Here is an 18,856-nt window from a genome sequence, read left to right as displayed (position 1 = left end):
ACTTTATGCATTGGAAGGGAGGTGGGAAAATATTATAAGTACCGTAATTATCTAAACCTCACTGGGTTGGCAGGGAGAGGACCACTCCCAGTCAGGCCCTACCTGCAGTCAGAGTCACACTACCAGCGCACGCTGCCCTTCGGACGGCTGCTACGTGGAGGGGACGGTTCCCCACCTCTTCCAAAGCGTGTATTTGTGAAGAGGGTATGGAGAATGATGCAAGGGTCCTTGTCGCAGTTCATCCCAAACAGCTCCGCAACAGAGGACTTTCTGATTTACGGGCTGTTACCGGGGACTCAACAGGAGACGGGTGTCAGAGGTGATGGGGAGAAGGTAGGAGAATGGGGTTAGGAGGGAGAGATAGATCAGCCACAATTGAATGGTGGAGTAGACTTCATGGGTCGAATGGCCGAAATCTGTCAACTCGGTGAAAGACGGACGGCCTTTGCTCGGCCCGAAACTTGACCACTCGGCAGAGCGAGCTGTCCGTCGGGGAATGATGCCGTCTGGCCCGCTGCAGACTGCAGGAGTACGTGCTGAGGGACGCGCTGAAGCTGGGTGCAACCAACGCCAAGGGAGGACTACAGTCTAGGGTCCTTCCGCTGCTGGACATTGAGGAGCACAGTCCGGTGGGGACACCCCTCAAAGAAGGGAAGGGATATCACCCCAGGAGGTGAATGAGGGTCAGGGGCATTTTTGTGTAAAGGCTGGTGTTAACACTACTGAGTACGACACTATTGAATGTACAGACACTAAAAATATGATGACTTCTGTACTGCAAATAATTTTTTAATTTTGCAAAGTTTATTTTTGACATATAGTAAAAAAAAATCGAAAACCTAATATGAACACCAAGCAATAAAATTGCATCAAAAAGAACTGCAGGTGCTGGAATCTGGAGTAAAACTCAAAATGCTGGAGGAACTTGGCGGGTCAGGCAGTATCTGTGGAGGGAATAGACGGTCAAGGCCCTTCTTCAGACTTCTTTAGTCGTCCTGACCTGAAACGCCATCTATCCATGTCCTCCAGATATGCTGAGTTACTCCAGCACTTTGTGTGTTTTACTCATGAACCCCAAGCAGTGAGTAACTTTTTTTGCTAACCTGCAGACGTAATCTTTCGCCAATTCCAGTGGTTCCGCAGGAAATTGCTCGGTTTCATGGCGCTGGTAACTGTCTCGGAGATTTTCACCAAACTGCTCAGGAGTCAGCCCAAATTTCTTTGCAAGCCCATCTGCAAGACAGAGAGCCCATCAAGATGTGTTAACAAGTGTAGATCTTTGATTTATCTCTAGATATTACAAAACATATAAAGCATTAAAAAGGCAGTGACAGTACGACGCTGCAATACTTGGACTAGTCACAACACAGCGTAGTTTTTTTTAAAGTTTAGTTAGTTTAAGAGAGCACGGAAACAGGGCCTTCAGCCCACCGAGTCCGCACCCACCAGCGATCCCCACACACTAACACTAACCCACCCACACTAGGGGCAATTTACAATTTTACCAAAGCCAATTTACCTGCAAATATGAAAGTCGTTGGGAGTGTGGGAGGAAACCCTATCCCCCGGTGAAAACCCACGCAGGTTATGGGGAGAACGTACAAACTCCGCGCACACGGCACTCATGGTCAGGATCGAACGCTGATCTGTGGCGCTGTAAGTCAGCAACTCTCAAAATGTAAACTTCAGTTTTACTTTTTTGTCAGTAACTTTCCAATTCAGTGGGAAATCTGTCTGGTCATTTGGAGTCACTTTGGATTTGATCACACAGAAGACAGGCCAATTTTGTAGTTATACCCAAAATGTACCTTAAATTTGGCAAGACCAATCTTTATTTTAATCCAGACATTGCCCCTAAACGAGACTCGCGTCGCAGCGGCCTCTGCAGTCCGTCTGTCGTTTTTTAATTTTTTGTCTCGTTTGTATGTAGTTTTTATTTTTTTTAAACTGGGTATGTTTGTGGGGGGCGGGGGGTGGGGAAACTTTTAAAAATCTTTCCCCTGCACGGAGAACCCGACCTTTTCCCTGTCGGGTCTCCGTTGTCATTGGGGTCGAGCACCGTGGAGCGGCCTCCAACTGGAACGACCTGGGGCTCCAGTCGCGGAGCTGCGGACTTACCCACCATCGCGGAGCTGGCCGAGTTCGGAGCGGGAGGAGCGGTGGTGGCGCGCTGCTGCGGCCCGACCCAGGAGATTCGGGGGCTCTAGCCGCCGGCCCGCTGGACGGTGACGCCGGGAGCCCGCGGGTCCCTGCTGGGAGACCACTTTTCGGGGCTTCCGCAACGGCGACTTCTCCCACCCGAGTTGCGGGGTTGAGGATGACCTGGAGCGGGGCCTTACATCGCCCGGCGCGGCTTTAAATGGCCGCGGGACTTGTTGGCGCACGCCGGGGGCTCCGATACCAAGACCCGGAGCGCGGCGTTGCATCACCCGGCGTGGCTTTATAATTGCTGCGGGACTTATTTACCATCGCCCGCCGGGGGCTTTGACTCTGACATCGTGAGGAGAACGAGTAGTGCAGGGGAGAGATAAGACTTTGCCTTCCATCACAGTGAGGAGGAGATTCACTGTGATGGATGTTCGTGTCATTCATATTATTTCCTTTAGTTCACAAAGGCAAACGTAGGCAAAGATTTTGTATAGGAAGCTGGAGACAATAAGCTGCAATTCTTTACCTAGACCAGCGTTCTGGCAAATAGTGTACATGTCTCTGCGGGAGGCTTGCTTCAGCTCCGGTCCATGACGTTCATCGTCTTCAACCTCCTCATCTCGTTCTCCTGAAAGAATGACAACGAAAATATAAAAGTTATATACAACCAAGCACCCAACTTTACTGAAGTTATTGACAACAAATTATGGATAATATTTTCAATAAAATAAACATTTAAAAAATGAATAATGGATACTATCACAATGTTACCCGTTAAGATTCATCCTGCACAAAAACGGTCCTTCAGCTCACTATGTCAATGGCGATCTTTCCCACCCCCCCCCCTAATTCCATTTGCCTGCATTAGCACAGCATCCCTCTATCTCTTGCGCATTTGTGTGTCTAAATGGCTCTTAAATGTAGTAATTGTATCCAATTCCACTACCTCCTTGAAGATAGCAGATATCCGCTATCAACCAGATATCAACCAAATATCAGATAGTCAAGAGCCAAGAGTGTTTTATTGTCATGTGTCCCAGATAGAACAATGAAATTCTTACTTTCTGCAGTACAACAGAATATGTAAACATAGTGCACTATGAACAATATATTTTTTAGAGGCCCAGTAAGCTCAGACTGGATGCCTGTGACTAGTGGTGTGCCTCATAGCTCAACGCTGGGCCCCATTAATGTTTGTCATCTATATCAATGATTTGGATGAGGACATACACGGCAGATGACACAAAAGTGAGTGGTTTTGCAGATAGTGAAGATGGTTGTGAAAAATTGCAGCAGGATCTTGATTGGTTGGCCAGTTTGGCGGAGGAATGGTTGATGGAATTTAATGTAGAGCCTTCCACCACAGTGATGATTGCTGTGGTGGATGTTTGTGTTACAGTTTTATTGTGGTTGTGTGTTCTTTATTATTGTACTGCTGCTGACAACCCAAATTTTCACCGACCCTGGTTGTGTGGCAATAAATTATATCTATCTATCTATCTAGAGAAATGTGAGGTGTTGCGTTTTGGGAAGTCTAACATTGGCAGGACCTACACAGTAAATGGTAGGCCTCTGGGGAGTGTTGTAGAGCAGAAGGATCTAGGAGTGCAGGTGCATGGTTCCTTGAAGGTGGAGTCGCAGGTAGATTGGGACAAGGCTTTTGGCACATTGGCCTTCATCAGTTAGAGCATTGAGTAGAGAAGTTGGGAGATCATGTTACAGTTGTATAAGACGTTGGTGAGGCCACATTTAGAGTATTGTGTTCAGTTCTGGGCAACAAGTTGTCAAACTGGAAATGATACAGAGAAGGTTTACGAGTATATTGCCGGTACTAGCGGATGTGAGCTATAGGGAAAGGATGAGTAGGCTGGGACTCTATTCCTGGGAGCGCAGGAGGATGAGGAGTGATCTTATAGAGGTGTATAAGATCATTAGAGGAATAGGTCAGGTAGATGCATCAAATCTCTTGCCCAGTATGAGCTAATTGTGCCTGTTTCCACACTGTATCACTCTATGACTATAAAAAAAAAACACACACACGGACCTCTATGACTCTATAACCTGGAAACCGACGGGTTTTTGGGATGTGGGAGGAAACCAGAGCACCCAGAGGAAACCCACACGGTCAGAGAGAACACACAAACTCCACAGTCGGCACCCGACATCAGAATTGAACCCGGGTCTCTGGTGCCGTGGATCAGCAGGACTACCAGCTGCACCACCCCAATGGGCTATACTGGGACAACCAGAACTGCTGATTCATGTGGAGGAAACTAATAGTGAATTTTCTGTGAAAAGCGAGACATACCAACCTTCCTCCTCATCCTCTCCAACTTGCTGACTCTTTTTGTATTTCTTCTTACTTGGTTTTAATGCATTTTGCATTTTTGGAATATCACGACCATAATACAACAAGAAGTGATTGTACACGTCCTGCAGTTCATCGTTCGACTGCACGTCCTTCAGTCTGAAAAGATGGAGAGAGGGAATATTCACAGGACAAAGAAACAAGAAGCAAACTTCACAGAAGCAAATGCAGAAGGAAACACAGAAACAATCCGCCACTTAGCATTCTCAAATGCTGTCGAAAATTAGCTTCTTTCGTTTAGTTTAGAGATACAGCGCGGAAACATGCCCTGCGGCCCACCGAGTCTGCACCGACCAGCGATCCCTGCACATTAACGCTATCCTGCACACACACACACACTGGGGAACAAGTTTACATTTACAACAAACCAATTTACCAACAAACCTTTGGAGTGTGGGAGGAAACTGAAGGGCTTCGAGAAATGCCCACGCATGTCATGGGGGGGAACGTAGAAACTCCGTACAGACAAGCACCCGTGGTCAGGATCGAACCCGGGTCTCTGGCGCTGTGAGGCAGCTGCTCTACCGCTGCGCCCCCGTGTCGCCCATTGACTTCCATCAATTTCAAAATAGACGGCACAATTCACAGTGAATGATTGGGCTCTGGGGAGTGTTGTAGAGCAGAGGGATCTAGGAGTGCAGGTTACCCGAGAGTGGCGTTGCAGGTAGGTAGGCAGCTTTTTCTATATTGGCCTTCATAAGTCAGGGTTTTGAGTATAGAGGTTGGGACGCCATGTTGTTCAAGACCCTGATGAAGCTGCAATTAAGAGTATTGTGTCACCCTGCTACAACAATGATGTCACTAATGTTAAAATGGATGCAGTGAAGATTTACAAGGATCTTGCCAAGACTCAAGGGCCTGAGCTATTGGGGGAAGATTGGGCAGGCGAGGACTTTATTCCTTGGACCTTAGAGGTGTATAAATTCATGCGGGCAATATAGGTGTGTATATGTGAGTATGTATATATATATACACACACACACACATTTTTTTCTCTCATTTATTATATTGTTTACAGTGTACTATTTAATTAAAAAAATTCTGTTGTGCTGCTGCAAGTAAGAATTTCAATGTTCTATCTGGGATATATGATAATAAACCACTTAAGGTTGGAGGGGAAAGATTTAATAGGCGCCTCAGGGGGCAACCTTTTCCACTCAGAGGTGGCGGGTATGTGGAATGAGCTGCCAGAGGAGGTAGTTGAGGCAGGTACAAGAACAGCATTTACAAGCAGGTACATGGATAGGAAAGGTTTAGAGGAATATGGGCCAAATGCGGGAAAATGCGATTAGTTTAGACGGGGCATCTTGGTTGGCACAGGCGAGTTGGGCGGTATGATTCTAATCACACTGAACGACAATGAAAGATTTAAATATCTAGGCAAAGATATATTTTAAATTGCAAATTACTTTCCAGGAAAGCCTAACAGGCTACATGATAATATTGAGGGCGGCAAGGTAGTGCAGCAGTAGAGGTGCTGCCTTACAGCGCCAGAGACACGGGTTCAATCTTTTTTAAGGGTGCTGTCTGTATGGAGTTTGTACGATCTCCCTGTAACCACATGGGTTTTCCCCAGGTGCTTCGGTTTCCACCCACAACTCACAGGACGTACAGGTTTGTAGCTTAATTCGGCTTCAGTAAAGATTGTAAATTGTCCCTAGTCTGTAGGATCGTGCCATTGTGCGGGGATCGCTGGTCGGCGCGGAGCCGGTGGGCCTGTTTCCACTTTGTTTCTCCAAACGAAACCTCCAAATGACACGAGGACGTTACCTTTCAAGATCTGCAGTGTCAAGTGCTCTAACGCCATCGGCCAGGGGCTTGTCGGGGTCCGCAGAGATTTGTTCGTACTGGTACGCTTGCATCTTCTGGAATAGCCGGTTCAGGTTTTCTTTGCGAGTCTTCAGCTGTGTCCACTGTAATGGACCATTGCAAAAGGTGACTCAAGCAGAACTGTGGAATATTCATCAGTGAACAAAAAAGAGATTCCAGCAGACCCAATAAGTGGGAGCAAAAACATAGCAGCTCATTTTTCTCATCTAGGCTTCTAAACTAAAGTTATAGTGCAACTCCCCGTATTAAATACATAAAACATGGAACATGGAACGGTACAGCACTGGAACGGGCCTTCCAGCCTATAGGGTTTGTGTTGAACATGATGCCGCGCTAAACTGATCTCATCCGCCTGCATATGATCCATATCCCTCCATTCCCTGCACTTTCATGTGCCCATCACAAAGTCTCTTAAACACCACCATGGTATCAAAAGCCAGAACTAGCTCACCAGCCTCCCTGGTCACGCTCTGATGTCATATAATTAGTCCATTTGCCGAAGACATAGACACAAAATGCTGGAGTAACTCAGCGGGACAGGCAGCATCTCTGGAGAGAAGGAATGGGTGACGTTTCGGGTCTTTAGATTGAGAGTCAGGGGAGATGGAGCCACATAGCCACTCAGAACTGCTGTAGATTTGGGAGGAACAACAGCAGCAACAGATTAGCAAGAGATACGACTGATTGGCTCTAGCCCAAGTAGGAGGAGAGGGGTGAAAACAGTGGAAAACTGAGGAATTTGCTTTGTAAATTGGTAAATCAGGCAATTTATCAGTCAATTTAAGCAGGACAGCTCTTTGCGAGCGGCAGTGAGTGAGCGGCTTTGTGAGGGATATGCCCTGTGAGAAAAGTGTGAGTCTTTGGCTCGAGAGTCTTTGGAGAGGAGACCACGCAATACGCTTGAGAGGGAGAGACCAAAGAAGGAGATGTCAGGCAAGCTGATTCAGTGCGATGCTTGCAGTATGTGGGAGGTCAAGGACACCGCTGGTGCCTCTGGCTGCTACAAATGCGAAAAATGCATCCAGGTAGAGCTCCTGAAGGGCCGTGTTGGGGAACTGGAGAAGCAAGTGGATGACCTCCGGTTCGTACGAGAAACGCAGTCGTTCCTCGACAAGTCCTACAGTACGATTGTTACACCTAAGGTACTGGAAGAGAGAAGGTGGGAGACAGTGAGAAAGGGAGGGAAGCATGGAATGCCAACGTCCCCGGGTGATGTACCTCTTGTAAACAGGTTCATCCGCTTAGAAGCTGTTGGGACAGAAGACGTGAGCGGCGGACTGGCCTGTGATGCGAATAGGGCTGTTGAGCCAAAACCAAAAAGGCCTAAGGCAGGCAAGGCCATTGTAGTGGGAGACTCCATCGTGAGAGGTACGGACAGGGGTTTCTGCGGCAACAGACGGGATGCGAGGATGGTGTGCTGCCTTCCCGGTGCCAGGATCCAGGATGTCACGGACAGAGTGCAGAAAATCCTCAAGGGCGAAGGTGAACATCCGGAAGTGGTAGTGCATGTCGGCACAAACGATGTCGGAAAAAAGGGGATGAATATTCTGCAGCGTGACTATAGAGAGCTCGGAAAAATGTTGAAAAGCAGGACCTCCAGGGTTGTTATGTCCGGTTTGCTTCCAGTTCCCCGTGCTGGCGAGAGCAGGAACAGGGAGATACGGGACCTGAACGTGTGGCTGAGGAACTGGTGCACGGGGCAGGGATTTAGATTCTTAGATCACTGGGATCTGTTTTGGGGTAAGGGGGAACTGTACAAAAGGGACGGATTGCATCTTAACAGGTGTGGGACCAGCATTCTGGCAGGCAGGTTTGCCACTGCTACACGGGTGGCTTTAAACTGAATAAGAGGGGTGGGGTATTGAATGGGACAGTGGAGGATGGAGTTAAAGGGAAAGGGTTTCTTAAATGTGTGAGCGTAGAGACCGAGTGGTGTAAAATGAGGGTAGAAGAAATAGGTAGCAAGGTGAAAAGTAAAAGTGGCAGGCAGACAAAACCAGGGCAAAAATCAAAAAGGGCCACTTTTCAACATAATTGTATAAGGGGTAAGAGTGTTGTAAAAACAAGCCTGAAGGCTTTGTGTCTCAATGCAAGGAGCATTCGTAATAAGGTGGATGAGTTGAATGTGTAGATAGCTATTAATGACTATGATATAGTTGGGATCACGGAGACATGGCTCCAGGGTGACCAAGGTTGGGAGCTGAACATCCAGGGATATTCAATATTCAGGAGGGATAGACAGAAAGGAAAAGGAGGTGGGGTAGCGTTACTGATTAGAGAGGGGATTAATGCAATGGAAAGGAAGGACATTAGTTTGGAGGATGTGGAATCGGTATGGGTAGAGCTGCAAAACACTAAGGGGCAGAAAACGCTGGTGGGTGTTGTGGACAGGCCACCTAACAGTAATAGTGAAGTTGGAGATGGTATCAAACAGGAAATTAGGAATGCGTGCGACAAAGGCAAAACGGTTATAATGGGTGACTTCAATCTACATATAGATTGGGTGAATCAAATTGGCAGGGGTGCTGAGGAAGAGGATTTCTTGGAATGTATGCGGGATAGTTATCTAAATCAACTTGTAGAGGAACCAACGAGAGAGCAGGCTATTTTAGACTGGGTATTGAGTAATGAGGAAGGGTTAGTTAGCAATCTTGTTGTACGTGCCCCCTTGGGCAAGAGTGACCATAATATGGTTGAGTTCTTCATTAGGATGGAGAGTGACATTGTTAATTCAGAAACAATGGTTCTGAACTTAAAGAAAGGTAACTTTGAGGGTATGAGACGTGAATTGGCCAAGATTGACTGGCAATTAATTATAAAAGGGTTGACGGTGGATATGCAATGGAAGACATTTAAAGACTGCATGGATGAACTACAAAAATTGTTCATCCCAGTTTGGCAAAAGAATAAATCAGGGAAGGTAGTACATCCATGGATAACAAGGGAAATCAGGGATAGTATCAAAGCGAAGGATGATGCGTACAAATTAGCCAGAAAAAGCAGCATACCAGAGGACTGTGAGAAATTCAAAGACCAGCAGAGGAGGACAAAGGGCTTAATTAGGAAAGGAAAAATAGATTATGAAAGAAAACTGGCAGGGAACATAAAAACTGACTGCAAAAGTTTTTATAGATATGTGAAAAGAAAGAGATTAGTTAAAACAAATGTAGGTCCCTTCAGTCAGAAACAGGTGAGTTGATCATGGGGAACAAGGATATGGCGGACCAATTGAATAACTACTTTGGTTCCGTCTTCACTAAGGAAGACATAAATAATTTGCCGGAAATAGCAGGGGACCGCGGGTCAAAGGAGTTGGAGGAATTGAGTGAAATCCAGGTTAGCCGGGAAGTGGTGTTGGGTAAATTGAATGGATTAAAGGCCGATAAATCCCCAGGGCCAGATAGGCTGCATCCCAGAGTACTTAAGGAAGTAGCTCCAGAAATAGTGGATGCATTAGTAATAATCTTTCAAAACTCTTTAGATTCTGGAGTAGTTCCTGAAGATTGGCGGGTAGCAAACGTAACCCCACTTTTTAAGAAGGGAGGGAGAGAGAAAATGGGGAATTACAGACCAGTTAGTCTAACATCGGTAGTGGGGAGACTGCTAGAGTCAGTTATTAAAGATGGGATAGCAGCACATTTGGAAAGTGGTGAAATCATTGGACAAAGTCAGCATGGATTTACGAAAGGTAAATCATGTCTGACGAATCTTATAGAATTTTTCGAGGATGTAACTAGTAGCGTGGATAGGGGAGAACCAGTGGATGTGGTGTATCTGGACTTCCAGAAGGCTTTCGACAAGGTCCCACATAAGAGATTAGTATAAAAACTTAAAGCACAAGGCATTGGGGGTTCAGTATTGATGTGGATAGAGAACTGGCTGGCAAACAGGAAGCAAAGAGTAGGAGTAAACGGGTCCTTTTCACAATGGCAGGCAGTGACTAGTGGGGTACCGCAAGGCTCAGTGCTGGGACTCCAGCTATTTACAATATATATTAATGATCTGGATGAGGGAATTGAAGGCAATATCTCCAAGTTTGCGGATGACACTAAGCTGGGGGGCAGTGTTAGCTGTGAGGAGGATGCTAGGAGACTGCAAGGTGACTTGGATAGGCTGGGTGAGTGGGCAAATGTTTGGCAGATGCAGTATAATGTGGATAAATGTGAGGTTATCCATTTTGGTGGCAAAAAAACGGGAAAGCAGACTATTATCTAAATGGTGGCCGATTGGGAAAGGGGGAGATGCAGCGAGACCTGGGTGTCATGGTACACCAGTCATTGAAGGTGGGCATGCAGGTGCAGCAGGCAGTAAAGAAAGCGAATGGTATGTTAGCTTTCATTGCAAAAGGATTTGAGTATAGGAGCAGGGAGGTTCTACTGCAGTTGTACAGGGTCTTGGTGAGACCACACCTGGAGTATTGCGTACAGTTTTGGTCTCCAAATCTGAGGAAGGACATTATTGCCATAGAGGGAGTGCAGAGACGGTTCACCAGACTGATTCCTGGGATGTCAGGACTGTCTTATGAAGAAAGACTGGATAGACTTGGTTTATACTCTCTAGAATTTAGAAGATTGAGAGGGGATCTTATAGAAACTTACAAAATTCTTAAGGGGTTGGACTGGCTAGATGCAGGAAGATTGTTCCCGATGTTAGGGAAGTCAGGACAAGGGGTCACAGCTTAAGGATAAGGGGGAAATCCTTTAAAACCGAGATGAGAAGAACTTTTTCACACAGAGATGGTGAATCTCTGGAACTCTCTGCCACAGAGGGTAGTTGAGGCCAGTTCATTGGCTATATTTAAGAGGGAGTTAGATGTGGCCCTTGTGGCTAAGGGGATCAGGGGATATGGAGAGAAGGCAGGTACGGGATACTGAGTTGGATGATCAGCCATGATCATATTGAATGGCGGTGCAGGCTCGAAGGGCCGAATGGCCTACTCCTGCACCTAATTTCGATGTTTCTATAGATAAGGGAGTGTACGAGATCAAAAGCGGTGCAGATCAAGGAAAATGTAGAATAGATCATCTTTAGTTGGGAGAAAGTGACAACAAAGCAAACAGAGATAAAATGTAATCGGGGAACAGTCAGACTGGTGGGAGAACTGGGAAGGGGGAGGGATGGAGAGAGAGAGGGAAAGCAAGGGTTACGAAGTTAGAGAAGTTAATATTCATACCGCTGGGGTGCAAGTCCAAGTGGTTAATTATTGCTATGAGAGACAAGCAAAAGCTAAATTATATTTTTAAGAATTACCTGCATTTACTTTAACGTTCTTGATTACATAAATTTAGTGTACATGATTTTAATTTTTTAAATAATTTATTTAGTTTAGATTAGTTTAGTTTCAAGATACAGCGTGGAAACAGGGCCCACCAAGTCCGCGCCGACCAGCGACCACCCATACACTAGTTCTATCTTACACTCATAGGGACAATTTTGCAGATGCCAAATCGGACGTCTTTGGAATGTGGGAGGAAACCGGAGCACCCGGACAAAACCCACGTGGTCACAGGCAGAACGTCCAAACTACCTGTAGTCAGGATTGAACCTGGGTCTCCGGTGCATTGAGGCAGCATCTCTACCATTGTGCTACTGTGCCGCCCCAAATAGTTTCTGCAAAACAGACCAAGTCTTTGACACGCTGGACAAGCAGCGAAACCTGGGGGCATTATCCACATGTTAAAGTTACACAGGCGGGACTTGTTCTGCCCTTCCACCACATCACATCACACACATTGACATTCCATTGCTCAAGGCACAGTCACTGTGGATGGCCTATTTTATGGATTGTGACAGCTGCAATCAGCATGACAATACCACGTGGAATGAGAAGCCGAGCGGCACAGCTGCGCAGTGGCAGAACCTCTCCCTCGCAGTGCCAGAGGCCTGGGTTTGATTCTGACCTCAGTTGCTGCCTGTGTGGAGTTTGCACCTTCTCCCTGCGACCGTGTGGGTTTCCGAGTGAGCGTGCTCCAAGTTTACAAAGACACGCGGGCGGGTTTGTCGGTTAATTGGCACTCTGTAAATCGCCCCTTGTGTGTAGGGAGTGGATGTGAAAGTCGGATGACATAGAACTAGCGTGAACGGATGATCGACGGTCAGCGTGGACGACAACCTTTCGTTTTCCCTTCCCGGCGCTCAGTCTGAAGAAGGGTCTCGGCCCGAAACGTCACCTATTCCTTTGCTGCCTGACCCGCTGGATTACTTTTTGTGTCTGTCTTCAGCGAGCCAAATATCATGTTCCTGTGCTGGATCTTTCAAAAGCAGTTATACCCAAGAAGGAAATATTGTAACTGGCAGCTCTGGACCAAGAACTGCAGAGCTATCGCAGTGGACCTTCTTGTGTTGTTGAAAGCCTCGGAGACCTGTATTCCGACATCTCCAGCTATCATTTTGATTAATGTTGGTCAGTTTTCAAATGATAATTGACTTTCCAACCAATGAACAATATTTTTCGATGACTCATAACACAAAACTTGGTTGGTTTGAAACGTGAAACACTAACCCCTCCCTACCTTCTCATCCCACTGCCATAACTTCCACAGGTCATTGATATTCAGTTCTGGATCCACATACTCCTTTCTGTAGAACGCAATGAAAGGCACCTAACCAAAGGAAATACATTTTAAAACAAAATTAAGAAAAATATTACATTATAATCTGCTACCATAAAACCACTACTACCACAAATATACAATGCTGCCCTCAACCATGATCTTGTATACTCTGGAGTTTAGAAGGATGAGAGGGTATCTAATTGAAATATATAAGATTATTAAGGATTTGGACACGCACGAAACATGTTCCCCGTGTTGGGGGAGTCCAGAACAAGGGGCCACAGTTTAAAAAATAAGGGGTAAGCCATTTTGAACAGAGATGAGGAAACACTTTTTCTCACAGAGAGTTGTGAATCTGTGGAAATCTCTGCCTCAGAGGGCGGTGGAGGCGGGTTCTCTGGATACTTTCAAGAGAGAGCTAGATAGGGCTCTTAAAGATAGCGGAGTCAGGGGATATGGGGAGAAGGCAGGAACGGGGTACTGATTGGGGATGATCAGCTATGATCACGTTGTATGGTGGTGCTGGCTCAAAGGGCTGAATGGCCTACTCCTGGACCTATTGTCTATCTTTTAAAAAGATCATAACATTTTCTAGGTGTAGGAAGGAACTGCAGATACTGGTTTAAACCGAAGATAAGACACAAAGTGCTGGAGTAAACTCAGCGGGGCAGGCAGCATCTCTGGAGAGAAGGAATGGGTGACGTTTCGGGTCGAGACCCTTCTTCAGTCTTAAGAAACGCCACCCATTCCATCTCGCCAGAGATGCTGCCTGCCCTGCTGAGTTTACTCCAGCAATTTGTGTCTCATCTTCGGTTTAAACCAGTTACTCCAGCTTTGTATGTATAACATTTTCTATGCTGGTTCAAATCATATCACAGCCAACAGTCTGTCTGTTTTTAATTTGTTAGTGTGTGTTAAAAGTTTGTGTGAATGTTCTCCGGTATGTTTTATGTGGGGGGAGGGGATGGGAATCGGGGGAAACTTTCTTTTTCAGTTTCATACCTTACCGGAGATGCAATTATTTTCCGGATCTCGTTCTCTGGTTGCTCTGCGGCCTACCATTGATGGAGCTGGATGCCTCCTCGGACTGACTTTGGGCCCCACCGTTGGGTGTGGACTTAACATTGGAGCCGATCCCCTGCCTGCGATCCCTCCAACTGCGGCCTGCGGACTTTGCCATCAAGGGCTCGCAGTCTCGGGAGAGGCTAGTCGGGAAGCTCCAACGTCGCGGAAGGTTCGACCAGCCCCGACACGGGCCTCGATCGCCAGCGTGGGGGAGCTGATCGCCCTGATGCGGAGGGCCAAAACACTGCTGGCTACGGAGTCAAGATCATCCCGTCAACGGAGGGCTCGAGGCCCCCGACCACGGGAGAGCATAGACGGGAAGGGGTTTTAACTTTTTTATCACCTTCCATCACAGTGAGGAATGTGGAGGAGTCACTGTGGTGGATGTTTATGTTACAATGTGTTTTGTGTGTTCCGTTGCTTTTTATTAGTATGACTAACTTGGCAAATGAAATCCCTCCTATGTTGCAAAACATACTTGGCTAATAAAGTATTATTGTGATTGTGATCAATGTTTTATGCTCTTAAACATTATCTTTAATAAACAATTGCATACGACTGTGTTTAAGAGGGAACTGCAGATGCTGGGGAATCGAAGGTTACACAAAAAAGCTGGAGAAACTCAGCGGGTGCAGCAGCATCTATGGAGCGAAGGAAATAGGCAACGTTTCGGGTCTGAAGAAGGGTTTCGGCCCGAAACGTTGCCTATTTCCTTCGCTCCATAGATGCTGCTGCACCCGTTGAGTTTCTCCAGCTTTTTTGTGTAATTGCATACGACTGTTTATCAGAATTATTAATCAACTTTGGGCTATTTAGTCAAACAGTAGAAAGCAGAAATACCTCAAAGTGCTGGTTCCTCATAAAATTGAGAGCTTCTTTTATCTTCTGGATAGTTGCCGGGCCTTTTCGACTGAAGTTGCTGATACCCTGCCCACGTTCCAGGTATTCAGAACTCTCCTATGACAGTAACGTCAGATGTTTGGATGTCAAGAACTTACTCCTATATTCACCTAGCAAACTGACCTTGCAGCAAAAGTCAGGGCAGCTTAATATTTCTTCAGACAGTGATATCTTCAGTAGTTTGTTTAAACATATAAGAACAGAGGCAGTACAATTTAGTTCTTCAATACCTAGGAATTAATAAAACACTTCTGCGTTCGATATAAAAAGATCCTCAGGTGCTGGAATTTTGCAAGGCACACAAAGTGCTGGAGTAACTCAGCGGGTCAGGCAGCATCTCTGAAGGACATGGATAGGTGACGCATCAGGTTGGGGCCCTTCGAGACTGTTGAAGGGTCTCCAGTGTGAAGAAGGGTGCCGACTCAAAACATCTCCCATCCATGTCCCCTGGAGATGCTCCCTGACCCACTAAGTTACTCCAGCACTTTGTGTGTCCAGTTTCTGAATTTGGGTTTCTCCGGAAACCAGCTGAATAAAAATGAATTGTGCGATATAGAATGTCTCAAACTAACCTCTGGCGACTTCAACCACAGTGCTTGCTTAGAGGGCAGAGGGAGAATCGCCACAACTCATGCAGACTAACAAACCTACGTCAGGAAAACTAATTGAATCCCAGATGGTCAAGTTGGAAAAGACCAATTCCTCACTCGTATTCCTCCATTCTTTTCCCATAGCCACGCATAGATTTCATTGCGTTCATTAAAACACAGGGCTGCCTTTATTTTCTAAATATTAGCTGGGTCTTTTCAGCTTAAGTTGCTAATACCCTGGCCTTGTTCCTGGTATTTAGAGCTTTCCTGTCATCTTAAATCTTTCCATCACAGATGCTGCCAAAAACAGGTTGTGGAAGCAGTGATTTTCCAGCAAATGTTCCACTCTTCCTTTCAGCAGTGCATTCAGATCATAATTTAATTTGTATGCAAAAGTGTGTCCTCATCCTGCACCTGGTTGGAATACCACAATCTACATCTCACGACTAATGACGCGCTGCCAGTATTGCCAGGAGTACTGACGCTCCTCAACTGCGGTATCATTCTAGTACATTTCCACCACACACTCGCTCCAAGATCTTGACATTCTTCATCAAGAATGGTGCCCAGCAATGGGAATGATAATCAGATGGAGGATTAAGCAACAATTCACAGCAATGTAGCATTGTCCTCTTTGGGTAGGTAGTCCAAGTACATCTCTATTCATTCTTGCATACTTTAACCGTAACGCTTTGGGCTTGTATTCACTAGAATTTAGAAGGATGAGAGGATATCTTATAGAAACGTATAAAGTTATAAAAGGACTGGACAAGCTAGATGCAGGAAAAATGTTCCCAATGTTGGGGGTAGTTCAGAACCAGGGGCCACAGTCTAAGAATAAATGGGAGGCCATTTCAAACTGAGATGAGAAAAAACATTTTCACCCAGAGAGTTGTGAAATTCTCTGCCACAGAAGGCAGTGGAGGCCAATTCAATGGATGAATATAAAAGAGAGTTAGATAGAGCTCTAAGGGCGAGCAGAATCAAGGGATATGGGGAGTAAGCAGGCATGGGTTACTGATTGTGGATGATCAGCCATGATCACAATGAATGGCGGTGCAGGCTCGAAGGGTCAAACGTCCTCCTCCTGCACCTATTTTCTATGTTTCTATGTTCAATGTTTATATACCTCCATCAACCTTTGTACTGAAGGCTAAAATGGAGGGTCAGATGCAGAGACAGTAATATGCATTCACTGGAGTAGAAGGATACTCAAACGTTTATTCCGTGATCTAGGTGGCTTCTGGTACATGGATTTAGGGTCATCGGGAATCATAACGCATGGTAGCTGGCCTTTAGGCCCAACCATGTCGACCAAGACACTCCATCTACGTTAGTCCCACCTGGTGGTGTAGCTGGGATATGTTGGTCGGTATGGGCGAATTGGGCCGAAGGACCTGTTTCCACACTGCATCACTCTTTGACTCTTTTCTCCATCCCATCCCTTTCTTGCGGAAGACTTTGTATTGGGAAGACAGTTGGTTGGAAATAGAGGCAATGGCGGCCCAACAAATTGAAATTCTGCCAGCACTTCCAATCTGAGGAGTTTTTCCAATGCAAGTGCCTTTTTAAATTGACTGTTTAGGGCTTTGTTTAAAAAAAAATTCTATTGGAAGTGAAGCAAAAGAAAGCCATTGCAAGTCAAGCAGGAATCCTGAGCCCTTTGTGACTTCAGATATTTCAATTTATCTTTGTAAGAGAGGCCTGGAAAGCATTTCTGCTTTCACTTTCTTCACCCGGGAATGGAGATCCCAAGTCCTTCCACTGAAACGCCAGTACAGGTCCACCACCGATTTTCCGGCACCCTTGGTTCCAGGCGCATTGTGGAGTATCCGTTATGCTGAACCAACAGAGGTCATGGCCTCCGAGAGGAGCCCATTGGTACTGGAACATTCCGCCTAGACTGCCGAGAGACTGGCCCGCTAAGTTGGCCTCGGCAATCGGCTGTGGGAACGGATCTGCCGGCTCCGGTGTTCCAGAGCCTTGGCCACTGGGGGGTGGGGGGAATTCGACCCGCGGAAGTCCTGAAGAGGTCGAGATTGCCCACCTCACCGGCCTAGATACCACAGTTTGGGGGGGGGGGGGGGGGGGGGGGGGGTTGGGGGGGGGGGGGGGTTGGGGGGGGGGGGGGGGGGGGGGGGGGGGGGGGGGGGGGCGCGGGGATTCCAAGTGCGCTCTCGTAAATTTTATCCGGATTAAACGAGGTGCGGGACCGCCAGTTGCCAGAAAATCGGTGACGGACCTGTATGCGGCATGAATTTATCTTCAGTGTACTCTGGGGAGCGGGAAACCTGACCTACAACCAACTCGGAACTTGTTATGTTCACCGCATTCTCAGCGACTTTAATTAAATTCCAAAATATAGTTTAAATAAACAGCTGGCACAAAAACCACTACTCTTGACCATATTTTAGAAAACAGATTTTCAACAGTGGGTGTCAGAAGCTATAGGGAGAAGGAATAGGATGAGCCATGAATGAATGGCGGAGCAGACTTGATGGGCCGATTGGCCTAATTCTGCTCCTCTCACATATGACGATACGAAAATAGATCTGGACCCAACCTGCAATGAAATGCTGGGCGTTGAGAAGGCATTTCTGTAAATCCACTCGGACTCTTCCTCCAGTTCGTCGTCTTCACAGGGTTTGACTGGAATGCCACGAAGCTGTTGAAAGAGAATTTCATTTTTGACCACTGTATTCATTTGGTTTTATTAGCCGATGTCAAATATTAGGCGGATGAAATACAATCGGTGGGGCAACAATTTGCTTGGGGGCTCATCGGTTGAGCTTCTGCCTCACAGCGCCAGGAACCCCAGTTCCATCCTGATTATAGGTAGTATCTGGAAGGAGTTTGTACGTTCTCCCTGTAACCTGCGTGGGTTTACACCGGGAAGCTCCGGTTTCCCCCCACATTCCACAGACATACAGGTTTGTAAGCTAATTGGCTTGGTATAAATGTCAATTGTCCCTAGCTTGTTTGGAACTAGTGCTAGTGTGCGGGGATCAGTGGTGGGCCGAAGGGCCAGTTTCTGTGCAGCATCTTTAGACTTAACTAAAACTACATGCAACAAAATTCAAACGAATCCTGGGAAACTATTATCAGAAATCTTAAAAGATTGCATTTATTGATCATCTCCTATCGCTCTATATGCCGGTGATAGGTCTTTTGCAGTGATGTTAGGTAGAAAATTCACTCAAACTGATGCAGCAAGGTTTAAAAAAAGGTTGCTGTAATTCTAAGCAGGTTGCTTAGATGTTGCCTTTGCCCACCCATCATTTTGGGGTGGCACGGTGGCACAGCGGTAGCTGCTGCCTTACAGCGCCAGAGACTCGGGTTCAATCCCGACCACGGATGCAGACTGCACGGAGTTTGTACGTTCTCCCTGTGACTGCATAGGT

The 18,856-nt window shown here is 46.5% G+C and overlaps 1 protein-coding gene across 2 annotated transcripts in view; it reads right to left on the bottom strand.

Annotated features, from left to right (window-relative positions):
- The window catches only part of supt6h (SPT6 homolog, histone chaperone and transcription elongation factor), a 68,884-nt gene that overhangs the window by 31,372 nt on the left and 18,656 nt on the right, over positions 1 to 18,856 (bottom strand). For both annotated transcript variants that reach the window (XM_055658123.1, XM_055658124.1), the window contains exons 8-14: positions 18,019 to 18,120; positions 14,806 to 14,922; positions 12,859 to 12,948; positions 6,287 to 6,429; positions 4,461 to 4,615; positions 2,675 to 2,776; positions 1,104 to 1,233 (exon numbers count right to left, since the gene is read on the bottom strand). In XM_055658123.1, the coding sequence (XP_055514098.1) occupies positions 1,104 to 1,233; positions 2,675 to 2,776; positions 4,461 to 4,615; positions 6,287 to 6,429; positions 12,859 to 12,948; positions 14,806 to 14,922; positions 18,019 to 18,120 (839 nt within the window). The remainder of the gene's footprint in view (positions 1 to 1,103; positions 1,234 to 2,674; positions 2,777 to 4,460; positions 4,616 to 6,286; positions 6,430 to 12,858; positions 12,949 to 14,805; positions 14,923 to 18,018; positions 18,121 to 18,856) is intronic.

The sequence above is a fragment of the Leucoraja erinacea genome, chromosome 28 (assembly GCF_028641065.1).
Source record: "Leucoraja erinacea ecotype New England chromosome 28, Leri_hhj_1, whole genome shotgun sequence".
Taxonomy (NCBI): Eukaryota; Metazoa; Chordata; class Chondrichthyes; order Rajiformes; family Rajidae; genus Leucoraja; species Leucoraja erinaceus.
Note: the sequence above shows the minus strand (reverse complement) of the source record. Positions and strands in the feature narration are given on the sequence as shown.